This window comes from Propithecus coquereli, unplaced genomic scaffold (assembly GCF_000956105.1).
Source record: "Propithecus coquereli isolate 6110/MARCELLA unplaced genomic scaffold, Pcoq_1.0 Scaffold221, whole genome shotgun sequence".
NCBI classification, from domain to species: domain Eukaryota; kingdom Metazoa; phylum Chordata; class Mammalia; order Primates; family Indriidae; genus Propithecus; species Propithecus coquereli.
In genome coordinates, this window is record NW_012147301.1 from 2531164 (window position 1) to 2549035 (window position 17872).

The following is a 17872-nucleotide window of genomic DNA, read 5'->3' on the forward strand; positions in this document are numbered from 1 at the left end:
ATCTCAGTAAGGAGTTCTCACTCCCCCTTCCCAGGAGCCTGGGTTCTGCAGTGATGTCTCTAGAGTCCCCACACCAAAGGGCAGGCCAAAGTGATTGGGGAAGTAGAGCGCCGAGGCTGAGCTGGCTGTGACCTAAAGAAAGGAGAGGCACGGAGTTGAACTCTGGAGGCTTCCTGGAGGAGGCGGGGGAGGCCCCGCTTGATAGAACAAAGGGAGGGGTGGATTTTCTTGCTGGTGGGAAGAGAATGAGTAGAGGTCCAGGAAAGTCTGGAAACATCTTCCCCTCTATCCCTCTACCCCCAAGATTCCCTCTCTGGTTCTTCCCAGGCGGGTCTGGGGGCGCTCCGGAGGATGAAGGCGCCCGGGTCCTCGAGGCGGAGCAGGGCGCTGGGGGGCGCGGCCGGCTGGAGCCCCCTCCCTGCGCAGGGAGGGGAATGCGCGGGTCGTGGGGGGCTCCTGCGGCCCGTACAAGGAGTTTGGTGGCGTCCGGGGCGGCCCCGCCCGCCAGGCTCCACCGGCTCCTCCTCCCCGCGGAGTCGCAGCCGCAGGGCGCGCGGTGCGAGGCCGGCCGCGAGGGCCAGGGACGCCGCGTCCCGCGTCCCGCTCCCGGGGGCCCCGACGGGAGGGCGCGCTGCTCGGGGCCCAGCTGCCGAAGACCCGCGTCGCTCTGCACGGCGTCGCCATGTCCTCGGTGTTCGGAAAACCCCGCGCGGCCGGCGGGCCGCAGAGCGCGCCCCTCGAGGTCAACCTGGCCATCCTGGGGCGCCGCGGGGCCGGCAAGTCTGGTGAGCGGCGCGAAGGCGGGGGCGTGGGGGGGACCGGAGGGACAGGGAGTGGGCGTGGGGCAGGTTCCCCCACTGGCTTTGGGGGGCTTCCTTCACGCAGGTAGGTTGGGTGAGACACCGCGATTTTCTTCTTTGCCTCAGTTTCTCTGTTTGCCAGGCTCTCGCTCACTCTCCTCTCGGCTTTGTTCTCAGCTCCTCCAGCTCTTTCGTCTGTGTTCTGTTCCTTGCCTGTCTCTTCCCTTCGTGTCTTCCCACTGTGTCTCTGTCCTCCGTGTCTGTGACCCCTGGTGTCCCCCACCCTCTGTGTCTCCCCTTTGTCTTTCTCTCTGCCTCCCAGTCCTCTGCCGGTCTCCCTTGCCACCAGCTCCCCGGCCCCTACCCCCCTCTCCTCTCCTGGGGCCAGCAGTCAGTCTTGGTGACTGGCTCCAAAGGGACTGTTGGGCGCTGATCCCCAGCCCAGGGCCCTCTTTGAGCTTAGTCGCGGCCTTGCTACTGCCTGGTCTAGGCTTGGGTGAAGGGGTCCTTCCACCCCCCTATCCACACACCTCACCCTGCCCCCACTGAAGGAAGTTGGTAGAAGTTACTAGCTAACTGGATTTCTCTGGGAAGGGCTACTTCCCCACTCCCCACCCCAAATCCCTGGGATTCTGGGACAAACTGTGCATTCTTATCAAATGTGTTTGTTTCAAGCCAGACCCTTCTCTTAACTTTCTGGAAATACGTTGAGCTGTGGTCCCAGGTGCCTGGGACTTGTTCTTGATGATCCAAAATCTTGGGCTTCCATCGAGATAATTTCTGTCAACACTGAACTCTGGCAGCTGGAGCCCAGGGGGATGGAGGTGTCACCAGAGAAAAAGAGTCTGCCTCTCCCCTGCCACCCAGTCCCAGACAGCCGAGGGTGCTGGGGCAGAGGGGCTCCTCCACTGGCTGGTTTTCTAGTCAATAGCTGCTAGTGATGGCCACCCCTGCTCAGTTAGCCGTGAATTTCCTTCCCCACAGTGTTCTTTGAGACTCACTGGGCGCCTACTCTCTGATTTTGAAGCCAGCCCTCCTGACTCAGAAAGGGGACTCCACATCTGGTTTTCCTACAGAAAAGATTTGCTTCTTCCCTTTGAAAATCACATTGCTATCTGTAGCTCTGTCACTAGTGCAATTTAGCCAGTGACTTCATGAATGAAAGAATTTAAATTTTGAAGTATGTATTCCCTGGGTATCAGTCTACAAAATGACACTGTTAGAAATCCTAGGAAAGAATTTTAAGGATTTTCTTAACAATTTCATATTACTTTTTAAGAATCCAGTATAATATTAATAGTTGCCTGGCCCTTTATGTGGCTAAACTCCAAAGCAAGTCAGAATCCTGTTAATGTGTTCCACTGGGGAGAACTTCGTTCTAGAGTTTTACATAATGCTGAGACACCCGTGATGAGTGTGGAGGCCCTAGAGAGAGGCACGGCTTGAGCTGTGGAGGACCAGGACTCAGATCTCGCCTGGACCTCACCTGGAAATCCCTTCCCAGGGATCCCGGACCCACCATCAATTCTGCTCTTGCTCTCTCTTTGGCTTGTAGCCAAAGCTGGAATAAACGCTCTGCACTTCAGAATCTTTGTGGCTTGTCCAGGGTGGGCTACGTCTCCCTTCAGTTGGGGTCTCAGCAGGCTGACCCCGAGGTAACTGGTTGCAGGGGTCCCGACCCTGTGCTCGGTCTTCACAAACACCCCTTAGGCTTGCCTCTCATTGCTTTTCTTGCCATTAAAAAAAATCCCAGGGCGCAACTAGAGGGACTCAGCTTTTCATATTTCTGGTTTGTTCTGAGTTTCTCAAACCAACTCTTCAGTTCCCCAGCCACATTCCCTGAGAGAGCTGAGCATGGTGTCAGCCAGGGATCACAGAGGTTAGCTGCGGCCTGCCTAAAATGAGAGGGGCTGGCAGCCAGACACAGCGGGGAGCCTGAGCTGACCTCTTTCTGCTTCTTGCAGCCCTGACCGTGAAGTTTCTGACCAAGAGGTTCATCAGCGAATATGACCCCAACTTGGGTAAGAAACCACTCCTTCCTGCACCTCCTGCTGCCTGTGCCCCACCTGGGGTACTCCCCTGGCCCCTACCCAGTGGGTGGGCCCTGGCCAGGACTGCACATCTAGGGGCAGAAGGAAGGAGCCACCAGGATGACTCAGCCCATGGGGGAAAATGTTTTAAGTGCCAAAAATATCCCTTTCACAGCCCACCCAGACAACTGGGGCCGATTTGCCCTAAAATACGAGGTGTGAGGGGATTTTTAAAAAACTAAAAATAAAAAAAGCAAATATAACAGGATGTCCACATCCAAATAGGTGTCATTCTTCAAGATGATTACTCAGTGTTCTTTTCCAGAAAAGCTGGACAAGACATTTGAGAAATTCTTTTGTGGTGCTGGTTTCTGAACCAACTTTTGAACACACGAGACAACTAGTCTTGTTTTACAGCTGCATCATGATATTTGGAAAAAGGGATGTTTGTTGTCACAGAGCTGAGTTTGAGTCCTGGCTCTGCCACTTACTGGCTGTGCAACCTTGAGCCAGTCACCTAACCTCTCTGAGCTAGTTTCCTCATCTGTAAAATGGGCATAAAAATACCTAGCTCAGAGAATTACTATGAGGATTAAAGAAATGACACGTGAAAGATCTAGCGCAGTACTTGACCCGCAGTAGACACTCGGTGCATATTTGCTTTTCCTTCATCCTCAGATGGCTTCCTGTGCATCCAATTAATCGGATCAGTGTTTCTGAAAATTATTTTTAGTAGCAGGACCTTTTCCTAAAATTACCTCTTACATGGAACCCTAATATGTAAAACAAATAAAAGCAGAATTTTATTAGAATAAATGTAACTTAAAGCTCACATTTTCCAACACTATGTGCTGTCTGGAAGAATAAAAAAGATTAAAAAAAAAAAGAAGAAGAAGAAAAAATAAGAAAATAAAACTCACATTTATACCATTTGTTTATTGTAAACTGTCCACTGAGAACAACAGGGTGTCTGGATGATCTTAGCCTTTTGGAAGTGGACATTGCAGTCTAGGATTATTTTCTCCACTCTGAAAAATAGAATAAAGCATTCATGGGCCCCCCGAGGGCCCTCTGAAGAAACCAGGGTTCTGTGACACGGGTCAAAAACCGACCACACTACTGCAGCAGGCCCCTGACGGAATGCCACTCCCACGCCTGGGAGAAAGAGCACCTTAACCCAGCAGCACCCACCAGCCCCTTAGTACAGGCGGGGGTAGAGTACCGAATCCTGGTGTGGGAGCAGGAAGAGACCTCAGGGCTATTTAGTCCTATGGTTAAAAAAATTTTTTTTCCTTAGGTAGCAGAATCCCTTCGTCCAAATCTTAAACAGAACCCCAGGGTGTCAAATAGAGAAAGTGGAGGGTTCCCTTGGTTAAGTCAGGGGTACAGGGCAGGCGATGCACTGCCAGTCCCTAAGGGGTTTGTTCCTCAAAGCGCTGTACCTTGGCGCTGCAGTGGAGGAAAAAGGCCCGTGGAGCTGAGGGCCTCTGGGCCGTGGTCACACAGCAGGTCTGAGGGGAGCCCCTTTGGTTAGCAGAGGTCAACTCCTGAGAGAGGAGGACACAGGGCCAGGGAGGTGGCCGGGGAGGCCAGACCACGGAATCAGAGACGGGGCAGAGGAGTTGCGGACGGAGGTGAGCGGGGAGCGCGGCAAGGAAAGGCACACGGGCAGGTGGGGGGATCCCAACGAAGCACCTCAAAAGATCCATTCTGCCCAGTTGAAATACTGCGTGGGTCACACTTACACTAAAAATGATTCCATTTTATCTGGAAGTCCAGTTTAACTCAGCATGCTGTGTTTTTTCGGGCAACTCGCCTCCAGCCTCTCTTCTTCCCTGCCCCCCAATCCGTACCCTTACATGGGGTCCCACCGGATGAGCCTCTTACGGTGGTGGTTTGAGCTTCCTGATTGAGTAATTTTGGAGTTCGGACCTGGTAGCGGAATGAGGGGTCAGGCTGTCTGGGTGAGGGGCAGCCCTGCCGTGGTTAGCGCCCTCGGCCTTGGTCTCGGCCCACACTGGGAGCCCACAAGCGAGAGAGGCCACAGACGCTCTCCTCTCAGACGTTCTGGGGGGCAGTGCCACTCCTCAGAGGTTCGGCTGGGAAGGGCCTAGACGTTCCGGCCACTGCCCCAGCGCTGGTTCCAGCAACAGCAGAGACTGTGGAACCAAAGCTTTTCCTCCTGTGGAGAAAGGGCCGAACGTTCAAGGGGAACGTTTCAGGCAAACGTTGGCAAAACAACTCTCCACCCTTTCCGAGGTCTTCCAAGAGCTCGAGCTCATTCTGGGAGCCCTTTGATGGTGGAGATTCACTCCCATTTCCAGCGTGTAGCGCAGTACTAGGCGCAACATAGATGCTTTTAACTGTGGGGCTGACTTTTGGTTTTAGGATTACCCTTTAAAAAAGAGCTCCTATTATTATCCCCATTTTGTGAAGCCCACCAGAGTACCCTGAGGCAGGGACCTGATGATGGAAAGACTGGACATCACTGTGACTGGGAAAGGAGCCCCATCCCTGCCCCAGCCTCTGAGGCCAGTCACCCCATCTGTAAAGGGGAAGCTGGACAATATGGCCTCTGAGGCTTCTTCCAGCTTGCCCCTCCACGTTCCACATCCCCAGCTGGTCTTCCCTTGTACTCTGCTCAGGGGGTGAGGGGGTTCCAATGGGGAGGCAGCCCAGCCTGGAAGACCTGAATTCAAGTTGCTTCTGCTGATAGGATGCTGTGTGGCCTTGGGCGAGTTCCCTCCTTCTCTGGGCCTCAACTTGTCCTCTCACTACAGTAGAGCTAACAGCAACCTCAAAGGGCTGTCATGCCTTGAGGGCAGCAGGAGATCAAGGTTGGGCTAGAACCTTTTGCTGGGCTGGGCAGGACGCGGTGCCTGTTGAGGGAATGCCTAGAAGGGGTGCATCAGACAGCTCTGGCAGGAAGATAAAGACAAATCTGAACGAGATGTAGGCATCTAGGGGCAGGTCTTCTTGGACCAAATATAGTTAAATATTTGGGGCATAGTTTCCATTAGATTTTTTTGTCTTTGCATAAGAGCAGCTATTTATCCAAGTTCCCAAAGCAGGCTGGGGACAAGAAGCTGTCTGTGATTCATGCTGGATGTTAGTGGACTTGGAGTGTGTCCAGGCCTGGCTTGGCTGCCAGTGGCCCTCAGAGAGAAGTGTTTGACTGTAAATTCAGCCAGGGTTGGGGGGGTGCCCTTCTCACAGTGGATGCTGCCAGGAAGGCAGACAGCATCTCGGTTCTGCCAAGAGGGGTCGTTTTTAAGGTCACTGGGGGCAGGGGACCCCCAGGAAAAGGTGAGGTACTCACACTTGCTGAGTGTGGACCAATGGCACAGGCAGAGATTGGGGGTAGGGAGAATGATTGCCAATGTGGCAGTGAGGTCCTCTTTGCATGCCTGGCCACTTGCTTGCTGCTTTCTCTGGTTTGAGAGGTAATGAGAACTAAAAAAAAAAAAAAAAGTGACAATTCATGAAATTCAAATGAGGTCCATAGCTTATAATATGGTACCATGGTACCAATGTCAGTTTCTTGGTTTTGGTCATTGTGCTGTGGTCATGTAAGGTGGTAATATTGGGGGAAGCTGGGTGAAGAGTACATAGGAACTCTGTACTATTTTGCAACTTCTATGTGAGTCTAAATCTTTTTCAAAATAAAATGTAAGAAAAAAATATCTGTGAATGTGAACCTGCCCTGCTAACTTGGAGCACCACGGTCCCCACTGCCATTTACCAGGCACTTCTAGTGGCCCAGGCCCCATGTCCTGGGGGCCTATCCAGTCCTGACCCACAGAGCCCTGGGAGATAAGACTATTAAGTGAGCTAATGTAGGGACAAGCACTTAGCACAACACCTGGCACAGAGTAAAGGCTTGGAAACGGTTAGCCAGTGTTACCATGGTATTCCCATTTTAAATTGAGAAAATTGCCTCAGAGGGCTGAAGTGACTCAGCCAAGTCACGTAGCTAAAAAGCAGCTGAAGTTGGATTTGATTCCACATCTCCAACTTAAAACTTTTTCATTATTATTATCTTTTTTAAGACACGAGCGAGGTCTCTCTCTGTTGCCCAGGCTGGAGTGCAGCGGTGCAATCATATCTGACAGCAGCCTCGAACTCCTGGGCTCAAGCCGTCCTCCTGCCTCAGTCCCCCGACTAGCTGGGACTACAGACACGTGCTGTAACACCTGACTCATTTTTGAATTTTTTGTAGAGATGGGGTCTCACTATGTTGCGAAAGCTGGTCTCAAACTCCTGGCCCCAAGAAATCCTCCCACCTCGGCCTCCCAAAGTACTGGGATTACAGGCACGAACCACCCATGCCTGGCCCCAATTTAAAACTTTGGACTACACTAGACTCCTCTGCTGTCCTGTTGACAAAGATTACTTGTAAAACCTTCTTGGAATGCTGCCTCCATTGTGTTGTGTGCTTCTCTCTTCCCTCATCTCTTCTCCCAGTGGGGGCAGGAGGGTTGTTGTTGGGGACCTCCTGCAGGCCAGGTAGTGTGGTCAGAGGGGAAGAGGGTGGAGAAGCTTGGGGTTTGGGGACGGAGGGGCTGGCAGTGCAGCTCCTGAGCCTGTGCTGCTAACTGGGCCCGTGGGCCACGCACTCCATCCTGCCAGCTTTGCCCACGGGCCCAGAACACAGTCCTGCCCCCCAGGCATGTTCTGTGAGTGACTGCTGATGCTCTGAGCCCGGCAGGCCGAGTGGCATCTCCTTGGTGGGAGGTTCTGCCCATGACTTCTGTGTGGCTGAGAACCAAGGACTTTACAGTGGTCCCAGCTCAGCCCGGGACCCAGAGCAGCTCCTGAGGGCCCCCTGAGGCCACACAAGGGAGCTCAAACTTAGACCCAGTTCACTGCGTCTGACCTGCTGACCGTCTGTGTTGCAGAGGACACCTACAGCTCCGAGGAGACTGTGGACCACCAGCCTGTCCACCTGAGGGTCATGGACACTGCAGACCTGGTAACGTTACCCCCATTTACCCATGGAGAGTTGAGAATCAGTGTAGCGTTCTAAGAAGTCCTGGCCCAGAATGGAGGCCCTCACATGGGAATTTGGATCCCTTTTAAATTACGTTTTGCTGTGTGAACCTGAACGAGGCTCTGACCTCTCTCGGCCTGGAATCCCTCATTTGCCACACGAGAAAGATGAAGCAGGCTGAGAGGCCTGAGGGTTGCCGGCACCAGCTCTGAGATCCGTGCAATGGGGCGCTCTGCTCACGCACACATGGAGACAGGTGCACACCTGTTCACACAGACTCTCCTGGTGTGAGCCCCTCGCCCAAGCCACCCCCGGCACACACATCTCCCCCTATGTCCTTTTCGCCCCGACCAAGGCTGGATGCCCGTTATTCTCAGAAGCCAAAGGAGCAGCACGAACCTGACCCGAAACCAGGGACAGCCAGGTCTCTGTAGGGGCCATGCCAGAGTCTTTGGCTCTGTGCCCAAGGGGCCGAGGTCTCCAAGTCTCTGGCTGGGTGGTGGGAGGGAGGTTCACGGGACAATGTCTCCTTTCATGCCAAGCCAGATGCACACTCAAGTGCGCCTTTGAAAAGGACTCTGCTGGGGAACAATGTACAAAGACCCGGGCGGTGGGGAGGTGGGACGGGGCAGCTCAGGTGAGGGCCTTTACCCTGACGAGGAGGCTTCTCTCCTTCACCCCAGGACACGCCCAGGAACTGTGAGCGCTACCTGAACTGGGCCCATGCCTTTCTGGTGGTGTACAGCGTCGACAGCCGCCGGAGCTTCGAGGGCAGCAACAGCTACCTGGAGCTGCTCTCCGCGCACGCGAGGGAGACGCAGCGCAGCTACCCTGCCCTGCTGCTGGGCAACAAGCTGGACATGGCCCAGTACAGGTGAGGCGGCCACTGCGGGCCTCATCTTCAGGGATTAGTCAGCTTCTAAGAACAGTGATCCCCTCAAATTTCGGTAAGAAGGATTGGGTTGTAAGGGTCCAGTGGGCATTGGTCTTCCGGTCAGCCAGGGACAGGAAGGGCAGGGCATCTGGCTGGACCCTGAAAGTCAAAAGAGAGGCCACTCCTGCCACCCTCTTGGGTCTCTGTGGTCTCTCTCAGGCTCACCCTTCCTTGCCTGAGTCTATACGACCGTCCAGTCCCATTCCCAGCAGCTGAGGGGCAATCAGTGCCAGTTCCAGTTTGATTGGCCCCTCGGGTCAGGTGTCTGCTCTGGTCCAACCAGCTCTGGCCTCCCCCAAGCTCAGCTCCACCCGAACTCACTCCCACACTTGGCCGTGCTGGGGGCAGGTTCTCTTAGAAAGGGCTGGACTTGAATCAGAGGTCACAGACTGGGCCAGAGGGCACATTACCACAGAATGCTGTAGCCATAATTTGCTTGGCCCGCACTGTGTTTTAAAAGACCTGGAATTGGAATGCTTTGAGGTGGGGCATGCTCTCTCCAGCTGACCACAGGCCTCCCTGGGCCCCCTGGCTTACCTGCACCCTCTCCACACACCGAGTTACCTGCCTGGCCCCGAGGCACTGAGACTGTGCTTCCTGTACTTGATGAGTGACCCTACTGGATCTCTCCAGCACTGACATTTATCCTGCGTGGCCGGTCTGCCTGCAAGGTACGGCAGCCTTCACCAGCCTTGCACCCTGGCTGGTCAGTCCTGCTCCCTCAGGCCCCAAAGATGCATTGACTGGTGTTTGTTTAGAAGGGTCAGTTGGGCAGTGGGAAAAGTGAGGTGTGGGCTCATGAAGGCGGGGACCGTGGTAAGCGGCCTTCCCAGGCTGTCAAGCTCTCAGACCTGGACAAATCACATCTCAGGGAATGAGGAAAGTCACGTGTTTGTAAAGCCACTAAAGGTAGTCTTTCAGGAATAACAGGCCCTGGAAGAGGGGTCAGAAGACTGGATTGTGGAAGTTTGAGTTTACAGCGAGCTATGATGACACCATTGCACTCTAGCCTGGGTGACAGAGCAAGACCCTGTCAAAAAAAAAAAAAAAAAGACTGGATTGTGAACAGGCCAGTTTTCAATACGGGGAAAAACACTAGACCACCGTTTAGACCCCAAGCTTTGTCAAAGGGGTTGTCTAAGAATGATTTGGGAGCAAATGACAAAAAATACGTGGCTGAAATGAAGTAGCATCAGTTCCCTAAGAACAAGTTATGACAACTTATCCCCCTTTCATTCTTTGCTCAAGTCCCAAGGTTAGTAGATTAGGATTCAGTAAGCACAGTAAATCTCACTTTTAGCTGAGCATTGGTTATTGTCTCCCATGACTGTCTTGCAGCTAAAAGGATAAAATGTGGGTTAGGCTATGTTTCCCAAACTCAATGAGATAAAACTCTCATTAGAAGTTTGAGACCAGCCTGAGCAAAATAGCAAGACCCTGTCTCTACAAAAAATAAAAAAGTTAGCAGGGTGTGGTGATGCACTTGTAGTGCTAGGTACTCAGGAGGCTGAGGTAGGAGGATCACTTGAGCCTAGGAGTTTGAGGTTGCAGTGAGTTACAATGACACCACTGCACTCTAGCCCAGGTGACAAAGCGAGACCGTGTTTCAAAAAAACAAAACAAACAAAACACACCTCACTAGAATGCAACAAAATAAGAAAAAGGACAGTGTTATGTGCCTGTGTCACCAACTCACACGCATACATGCATGCCTAGGGTTCTTGTTTCTGAAAATTCATTATTCAAGCCCCATGATGACAAAGTTGCAGATCCAAGCCCATCATAATAGCAAATAATACCAAGTATTCTTTCAAAAGGGGTTCCTCGGGAAGCAGTGAGCTTAAGGACGGCAGCCCTGGGTGGGGAGTGGCTTAGATGCTGTCCACTGGCCCTTTTTGTCCCAGTCACCCTCTCCCTCTGACACCCATTCCCTGCCTTGGAGCAGTACCCTGGGCAGCCAGCCCCTCCCAGCCCCCTGCTCCTGCCACACTGACCTTGGCTCAGAAACCTTTTCCCACTACTGCCCACCCTAGTGTCTCCTCTCATCTCATGGGCTGTGCCGTCATCCCCAGAAATGGTGGGTGGGGCAGCTCGGCAGTAGGTCCGGAGGATTCAGCCAGTGGAACCTTGGCCCCAAGACCTCAGGGACCCTGTCTCTTCCCCCTTCTGCACATCTGACCTACTGAAGAGCCAGTCTTCTCTTTCCTCCCACCTCAATTCCCATGGCTCTCAGGTCAGAAGCTTCTAGAACCTTCCCAGTTTCAAACCTTCTATCCTGCCATCACAGGAGGTGGTATAGGACCAAGCTGGCACAGGTATTCTCCCCCTCTCCTTTTCCCCTTCCTCACCATGAAATGTTGTCACCTCTTGTGCAGGCAGACAAAACTCCCCACGAGCCCTGAGAGCTCTGCCAACCACAGGCTTCCAGAGTCACCTCTGTGGTCTAACACCCTTCAGTCCAAACAACTGCTTTTCTCCAAAGCTGATCCCGCAAGCCAGGGCTGTGGGTGGCCCATTTCCTGCCCCAGGGACCCATGCTGGGGTAGAGGAGAGGTGGGGCTGGGAATGGCCTTCTTAGTGTCTCACATGGGGGAGCAGCTTCTCTCATCCTCATCCCTAAATTCTGGCTTTGGTGACATCAGCCACCATTTATTAAGCCCTGACTCTGTGCCAGGTACTATGCTAAGCACTGGACACAAATTGTCTTGATCTTAACAACCCTGAGAGGTAGATGTCGTCATCCCATTGTACTGATGAGAAAACTGAGACTCAGAGATGAAGATGACCCCAGACCACCCAGCTAGTACGTGGGGGCTGGGCGTAGCAGCTGATCTGCCTAACTCCTTGCCCCGCCCTGCTTCCTCGCCAGGCAAGTCACCAAGGCAGAGGGTGCGGCTTTGGCAGGCAGATTCGGGTGCCTGTTTTTCGAGGTCTCTGCCTGCCTGGACTTTGAGCACGTGCAGCACGTCTTCCATGAGGCGGTGCGAGAGGCGCGGCGGGAGCTGGAGAAGAGCCCCCTGGCCCGACCCCTCTACATCTCTGAGGAGAGGGCCCTGCCGCACCAGGCCCCGCTCACCGCCCGGCACGGGCTGGCCAGCTGCACCTTCAACACCCTCTCCACGGTCAGCCTGAAGGAGATGCCCACCATAGCCCAGGCTAAGCTGGTCACGGTGAAGTCGTCCCGGGCCCAGAGCAAGCGCAAGGCACCTACCTTGACCCTACTGAAGGGCTTCAAGATCTTTTGAGGCCCCTCTTCAGGAATCCCGGACTCAACGGCTGGGCAGGGCTGCAGGACAAGCGCTGGCTTGTCACCACCGGCCTCTCCCTCTGATGGACCAATAGCCCTCACCCTCTGGTGGACAGCCGACCCTGCCTCCAGCACCAAGCAGTGTCCCTACGCTTAATGCGCTGTGTGAGCTGGAGGGACAAGCGGGGATGCTGCTCCTACTCCCCCCAGGCCTTGTTCTCCATGGTAACCACAGCATCTGTGACCCTGGAAGGAAAACAGCCACCGTGACAACCCGGAGACCTGGGGACAGCCGTAAGCAGGAAGAAATTGCAATGTCTGTCCTGCTGCCATCACTCCTTCTGCTCCAGCTAGTCGGGCTAGCTGTGGCACTTAATGGACAGTCTGGGTGGAGAGCTCCAAGGAGTGCTGTCATTGTGGAGGCCAGAGAGCAGCCTGTGGCAGTGACAGCCCTGAGGTCCTTGCGCCACCTGGTGGACGGGAAAGGCAAGGCGGCTGTAGGTTTCCAAGGCTGGAGCCTGGCTCTCTGAGCCCCAGGCAACAAACCCCAAGGTTTGCCCAAGGAAAATCTAGCTAAAATAACCCAATGGGACAGTGTGGGCGGGGCAGAGAAGTCCCAGGAAAAGGTATTTCCTTCACTGTGCCTCTCAGTGAGGGCAGAAGGCTGGGCGGGGGCTGAGTTGTTGTCCAGCGTGAAGAGCCTGTAGAGTCCTTTCACCAGCATACAGCGTCCCCTCGTTTTCCCACCAGTAAGGACTCTACCTAGACCCCCGGAACCAGCCGTCTCAAGTTTAACAGTAAAGGCTGCAGACCAAAGTTGTTCTCTCCAGTGACAACTACCCAGGGCTCCTGGTTGTAGCAACGCATCCAGCGGGCGCTGGCAGCCAGCCCACTTGCAGATAGGAACACCGTATACCCGTTTGTAGTCTGGTCTGGCAGGACCCAGTACACTCAGCAATGGGTCTGAGAGTTCACAGCCCACTTTTGTAGGATAGAACCTAAAGCATTTTGGGCTAATAAAGCAATTTTTTTCATAAATTATTTGAAGGTGTCACCACAGCTTATATCAGAACACCATGCTTAGACACGGGATCAGAACACTCCTTTGGGGTCCCACTGTTGGAGAGAAAGGGCTCTCAGAGGCAGGCAGTGCAATCACTTCCAACATTGTTTGCCACAGGCCAGGTATGAAGGAAGTCTTCAGAGACCCTTTGCAGGTAAGCAGGAGCGGGCTCTGGCAGGCGGGGACTTGAGAAGGGGATTCTGAGCCCAGAATCCTATTCCTTCCCCTCTCAGCAGTCTCAGGAGCTTGGATTGAAAACAATGTCTCTGGCTGGGCACGGTGGCTCACGTCTATAATCCCAGTGCTTTAGGAGGCCAAGGCAGGAAGATCGCTGAGGCCAGGGGTTTGAGACCAGCCTGAGCAACATAGCAAGACTTCGTCTCTACTGGCCCACTGGTTGTGGTAGTGTGCACTTAGTCCCAGCTACTCAGGAGGCTGAGGCAGGAGGATCACTTGAGCCCAGGAATTCAAGGTTACACTGAGCTATGATCAGGCCACTGCACTCCAGCCTGGGCAAATAGGGAGAGACCCTGTCTCTTAAAAAAAGAAAAAATAAAAGAAAACAGCATCTCTAACCCAATCTTCAGCCTCATTCTACAAATGGAGAAGCTGAGGGCAGAGGGAATCTGTAGCTACTCAAGAACACATGCTGAGAGTCCTGGCCAGGCTTCCTGACTCACCGACAGGTTTTGCACTTTTGCTCCAAGCCACTTGTATGTGCGTGTGTGTGTGTGTGTGTGTGTGTGTGTGTGTACCACTACTATTTAAACAAACTATGCAATTCCAACAGCCCACTTCCAGGAGCATTTTAATAAAATATCTTTTTTAAATAATAGAATTTTAGTTTGCTTGCAGTTTATTTGTTGTATCTGCTAATTAAAAAAAAAAAAAAGGCTGCTTGGGAGACTTAAACCTGAGAGATTTCAGGCCATGGAGCTGAGCTCAGATCACATGCCTGGCCTGGGGTGTGCATGCTCTGAACTCTCCCTAGCTCTGAATTTCTGGTGAGTGTGGAAGGAGAACCAATGCGACATCACTCTCTTTTAACTCATTTTCCACCTTAGCCGTGTTTGGCTGTTCTGAGAGCAAAGTCTTGCTTAGGTTGTTTAGGCTATTTTGTTCCTTGCTTCCAGTGTCATCCAAATGCAGGACTTCTGGAGTTTCTTTTTCTATTGGCTGCTTCTTTCGATTTCTGGGAAGAGAGGGAACAGTGTTGATCAGAAAGCCTGAGTGGCTGGGGCAGGACTGGATCTCCCATATGGCTTAGAGTTGGAAGGGAAAACCCTACATGCAGTCTGGGGGCTACTGGGGACAAGCAGCAGTGGTTGGATGTGACTTTGGCAGAGAGACACCTTACACTTGCATGGGTGTCATCTCAGTAAGGAATCCTCACCACTGGTGAGCTCAGCTATTACAGCGACCCCCTTCCCTCACAGGTGAGGAAATGTGGTTCAAAGAGGCCAAAGAAGCACATACCTGGGACATTCACTTAAGTTTCCTGCCTCTGAGTCCTGTGTTCTTTTCACCAAACCACACTGCCTCTGGCTCCAGGATGCTCATCCTACTTAGTGTGTAAGTCCTTGTCCCCACACCCCATCCCCCATGCTACTGCAGGAAATTCCTAACTATTCTCCCTGCTTCTAGGTGCTTCCTTCTCCAAACCAGCCTACACACAACACCAGTCATGTTTCTAAGACCCCACAGTGCACACATCACCCCCATCTTCACTGGCTCCCACTGCCCACTTCCTCAACCTGACATTCCTGCCATTAACTCCTGCAAGTCTATCCTCTCTCAGAGTCGGTGTTACTCAAGGTACCCTGAGACTTCCTGATCATGGTGGAAGGACACAGCTGTGGGAAGCTGGCTGTCCAGGGAATCTGCTTGGGCCATAGCGGAGCGGGTCTGCTGCTGTCATGGACAGCCACCTTGTCTCTGAGTTGACCTTGCTGAGGGGGATGCTTCCTGACAGGGTGAGAGAGGTGAAGTCACCTTCTTAATGGCAACCCTCCTCCAGGTCATGCCTACTTACTGGCCAGAGCCCAGGGGTGATAATCAGGGACAGTTGCTGGGGTATTTTTGTTTTTATCACAGCTTTAGGTTCTCAAAGGACCCTGAGGGCTGCATTTTGCTGTCCCAGAGGGTGGGCAGCCAAGGTTCCTAAATGACCCCTCCCTAGATTTCCCTTTGAGAAGGCAGGAACCCTGCCTTCCAGAGCCCACCCCCTCCTCCGCCCCAGATCAGCTCCTCACCTGTTTGCCTGGATGCTCCTTCCCAAGAGGACCATGCTTATCACAAACACGACAGCTGCCAGGGCAAGGATGGAATAATTCCAAGGAGATGCTGGGGAGAGACACAAAGGACAGAGCCTTGAGGAAAGGCCAGGTGCCTCTCAGGCCCCTAATAATTGGGGCTTGAGCTCAGACCCAGCTCACAGCTCTGTGGAGACTCCAATCAAAGATAAGCCCCTTGCCTTAGAGGACACAGGGGACACAGAATCTAACAGGTGGACTTCGGGAAGACACAATCTCTCTCTGGAGAAGCCCTAAGCTAATGGTGGAGACAGGACTGCAGTTAAGTAAGAGAGGGAAAAGGGGGTGAGGGTGGGAGTAGGGGATAGGGTGGGCCAAGATAAACTTCGCCAGCTTCAGTTTTGCCAGGGGCTGGTCCTGTGTAGTGTGAGGAAAAGCAGGAAGGAAGAAAGACAGGGAAGGAGGAAGGCAGGGATGGGGAGGAAGGCAGGGATGGGGAGGAAGGAGTGGCAGTTAAACTGGATTTACAACTGCCCACAGATAACACATAACACATAAAGTGGCTGATCTGCACTTGCATACTCACAATTTGTCCACACTACTGAAATGACACAGGGTCCAGCCTCAGCGTTTTTTCATTTGCTGTTCCCTCCGGAGGAATGTTCTTTCCCCCTATAATCTGCATGACTGATTCCTTCACTTCCTGAAAGTCACCTCCCTGATTATTAAAAAGTCACCTTCTTAAGGAGGCCTTCCTTGACCACCTTACCTACCCTTGCTGCACTCTTCCTATTCTCTTTTCTCTGTTCAATTTTTCCTCTTATCTCTTACCAACACACCATGCATTTGGTTGTTTAGCTTGTTTATTTTCTATCTCCTGCACTAGAATGCATGCCCCACAAGGGGAGAGAGGTTTGTGTTTCATTTACTACTGTCACTCCAGTGCTGAGAACAGCGCCCAGCACACAGTAGGAGCTTAATAAATAGTTGTGATGATTGGATCGCGGCTTCAATGAGTGACCACTCCCTGAGAGGCGGGTGCGGTTAGGCCAGACCCCTGGGGGTGCTGAGATGCCCAGCCTTTGTTCCTGTCTTGGAGGAAGGTGCCTCCGGACTGGAGGAGATGACAGTGTCAGGGGGCTTCAGCCAAACTCTGCTGTGTTGAGAAGCACTCCCACCCTCACCATCAATCTCCCACCACTTACCATCTTCTACACGAAAAAACCAAAGCATCTCCTCCAGCAGCTCCTGGGGCACCACGGTGCCAGCTGGGGCTCCGGTAGCCCCCTCACTGTGCGCCATGCCCCTGGTCCCGCTTGGCTGTGCCTCTGGACACCACGTCGTCCTCAGGGCCCTCAGCTCCAGCGGCCCTCTTGGCCTCCTAGCAGACAAGGCCTGCAGGCCTCTGGAAACAACGCAGAGAGCATGACCAGATAGCCCAGCCCAGTTTGACCTCCTCTCGGTGCCCAAACCCAGGTCTCCTCTGGGCCGCAGGACCAAAATAGCCCGAATCCAGGAGCAGGTGGGGCGCAGAGGGGCAGAGACTATAGGAGTGACTCAAATCTTTATTGAAATCCATCACGTGTGGAGGAGCACTGATCTGGGAGTGAGGACTGAGCCACTGTCGGGCCGTGGGACCCTTGCAGAGGACATCCCAGGTTTTCACGTGCGCACCATGCCCGCCCCCTCGCCCCCCGCCCCCTCCCACACACAGCCCACAGCACGCCACGGCGTTTCCTTAGCAACTTGTCCCACCCAACGCCCCGAGACTCATGCGGTCGCCAATCACAAGCCTATGTCTTCCCACGTGTCAAAGGCTGGACCTATCACGTCTCTTTCCTGGGATTCGCTCGCCTGCTACCCTGAGCCGAGAGGAGAGGGAAGTGCGCACAAAGGCAGCAGGCGGCTCCTCCTGGCGAGAGTCCCCGCTTCCTAGTCCTGCCTGGTCAGTGCTGCCTCTGTTCGGCAACTCCCTGAGAACTTTTTTTGGACAAGTTTCTGTTGTTTGCAAAGGAAGAAAGAGAACCGATGCTCCCTGGCTAAATCCTTTCCTTAAATTTGAGCCTGTTTCTGCACCTACAAATAAACCAAACCTCAATGTCAAAACAGTCACAAATTGTGACATATTCGTGTACTACCGGTACTATTACTGCTTAATAGAAAATGTTATTGTATCCATATTTAAAAAAAAAAAGAAATAGGTGAAATTAATTGTGACAACACATTTTTTAAGCCAGTATATCCAAAATATTATCATGTCAATGTGTACTCAATATAAAAATCATTGAGGTAGTTCACAATTTTTGTATCAAATCTTTGACATTGAGTGTAAATTTTACAGATATTGCATATCTCAATTCCAACTAGCCACATTTCAAGTGCTCAGTGGCCCTGGGTCTTGTGGCTGTTACACTGAACAGCCCAGGCCTCTGCCTAAGCCCAGGGCCAAGGTTTGGCAGCGGGTGCTCCTGACTGCTTTGGGCTGTTGGTATGAGGGCTTCAGGCAGGAGAGTGGGCCCTGGGCTGACATCCAGGGAGCTGGCTCTGCCTCTGGTT

At 53.1% G+C, this 17872-nt stretch overlaps 2 protein-coding genes across 2 annotated transcripts; one reads left to right on the forward strand and one right to left on the reverse strand.

Moving 5' to 3' along the window:
- The first annotated feature begins 494 nt into the window (after positions 1-494).
- On the forward strand, positions 495-13075 carry RASL12 (RAS-like, family 12). Its single transcript, XM_012644871.1, has 5 exons — positions 495-785; positions 2765-2821; positions 7729-7802; positions 8504-8694; positions 11624-13075. Exons 1-5 carry the CDS (start codon positions 683-685, stop codon positions 11997-11999), a joined length of 801 nt encoding a protein of 266 aa, XP_012500325.1. The 5' UTR covers positions 495-682; the 3' UTR covers positions 12000-13075.
- Positions 13076-14051: 976 nt separating this feature from the next.
- SLC51B (solute carrier family 51, beta subunit) lies at positions 14052-16618 on the reverse strand. The gene is made up of 3 exons (XM_012644824.1): positions 16522-16618; positions 15317-15407; positions 14052-14256 (listed from the first exon to the last, which is right to left on the reverse strand). The coding sequence occupies exons 1-3, from the start codon at positions 16616-16618 to the stop codon at positions 14052-14054; spliced, it is 393 nt and encodes a 130-aa protein (XP_012500278.1).
- Positions 16619-17872: the final 1254 nt, after the last annotated feature.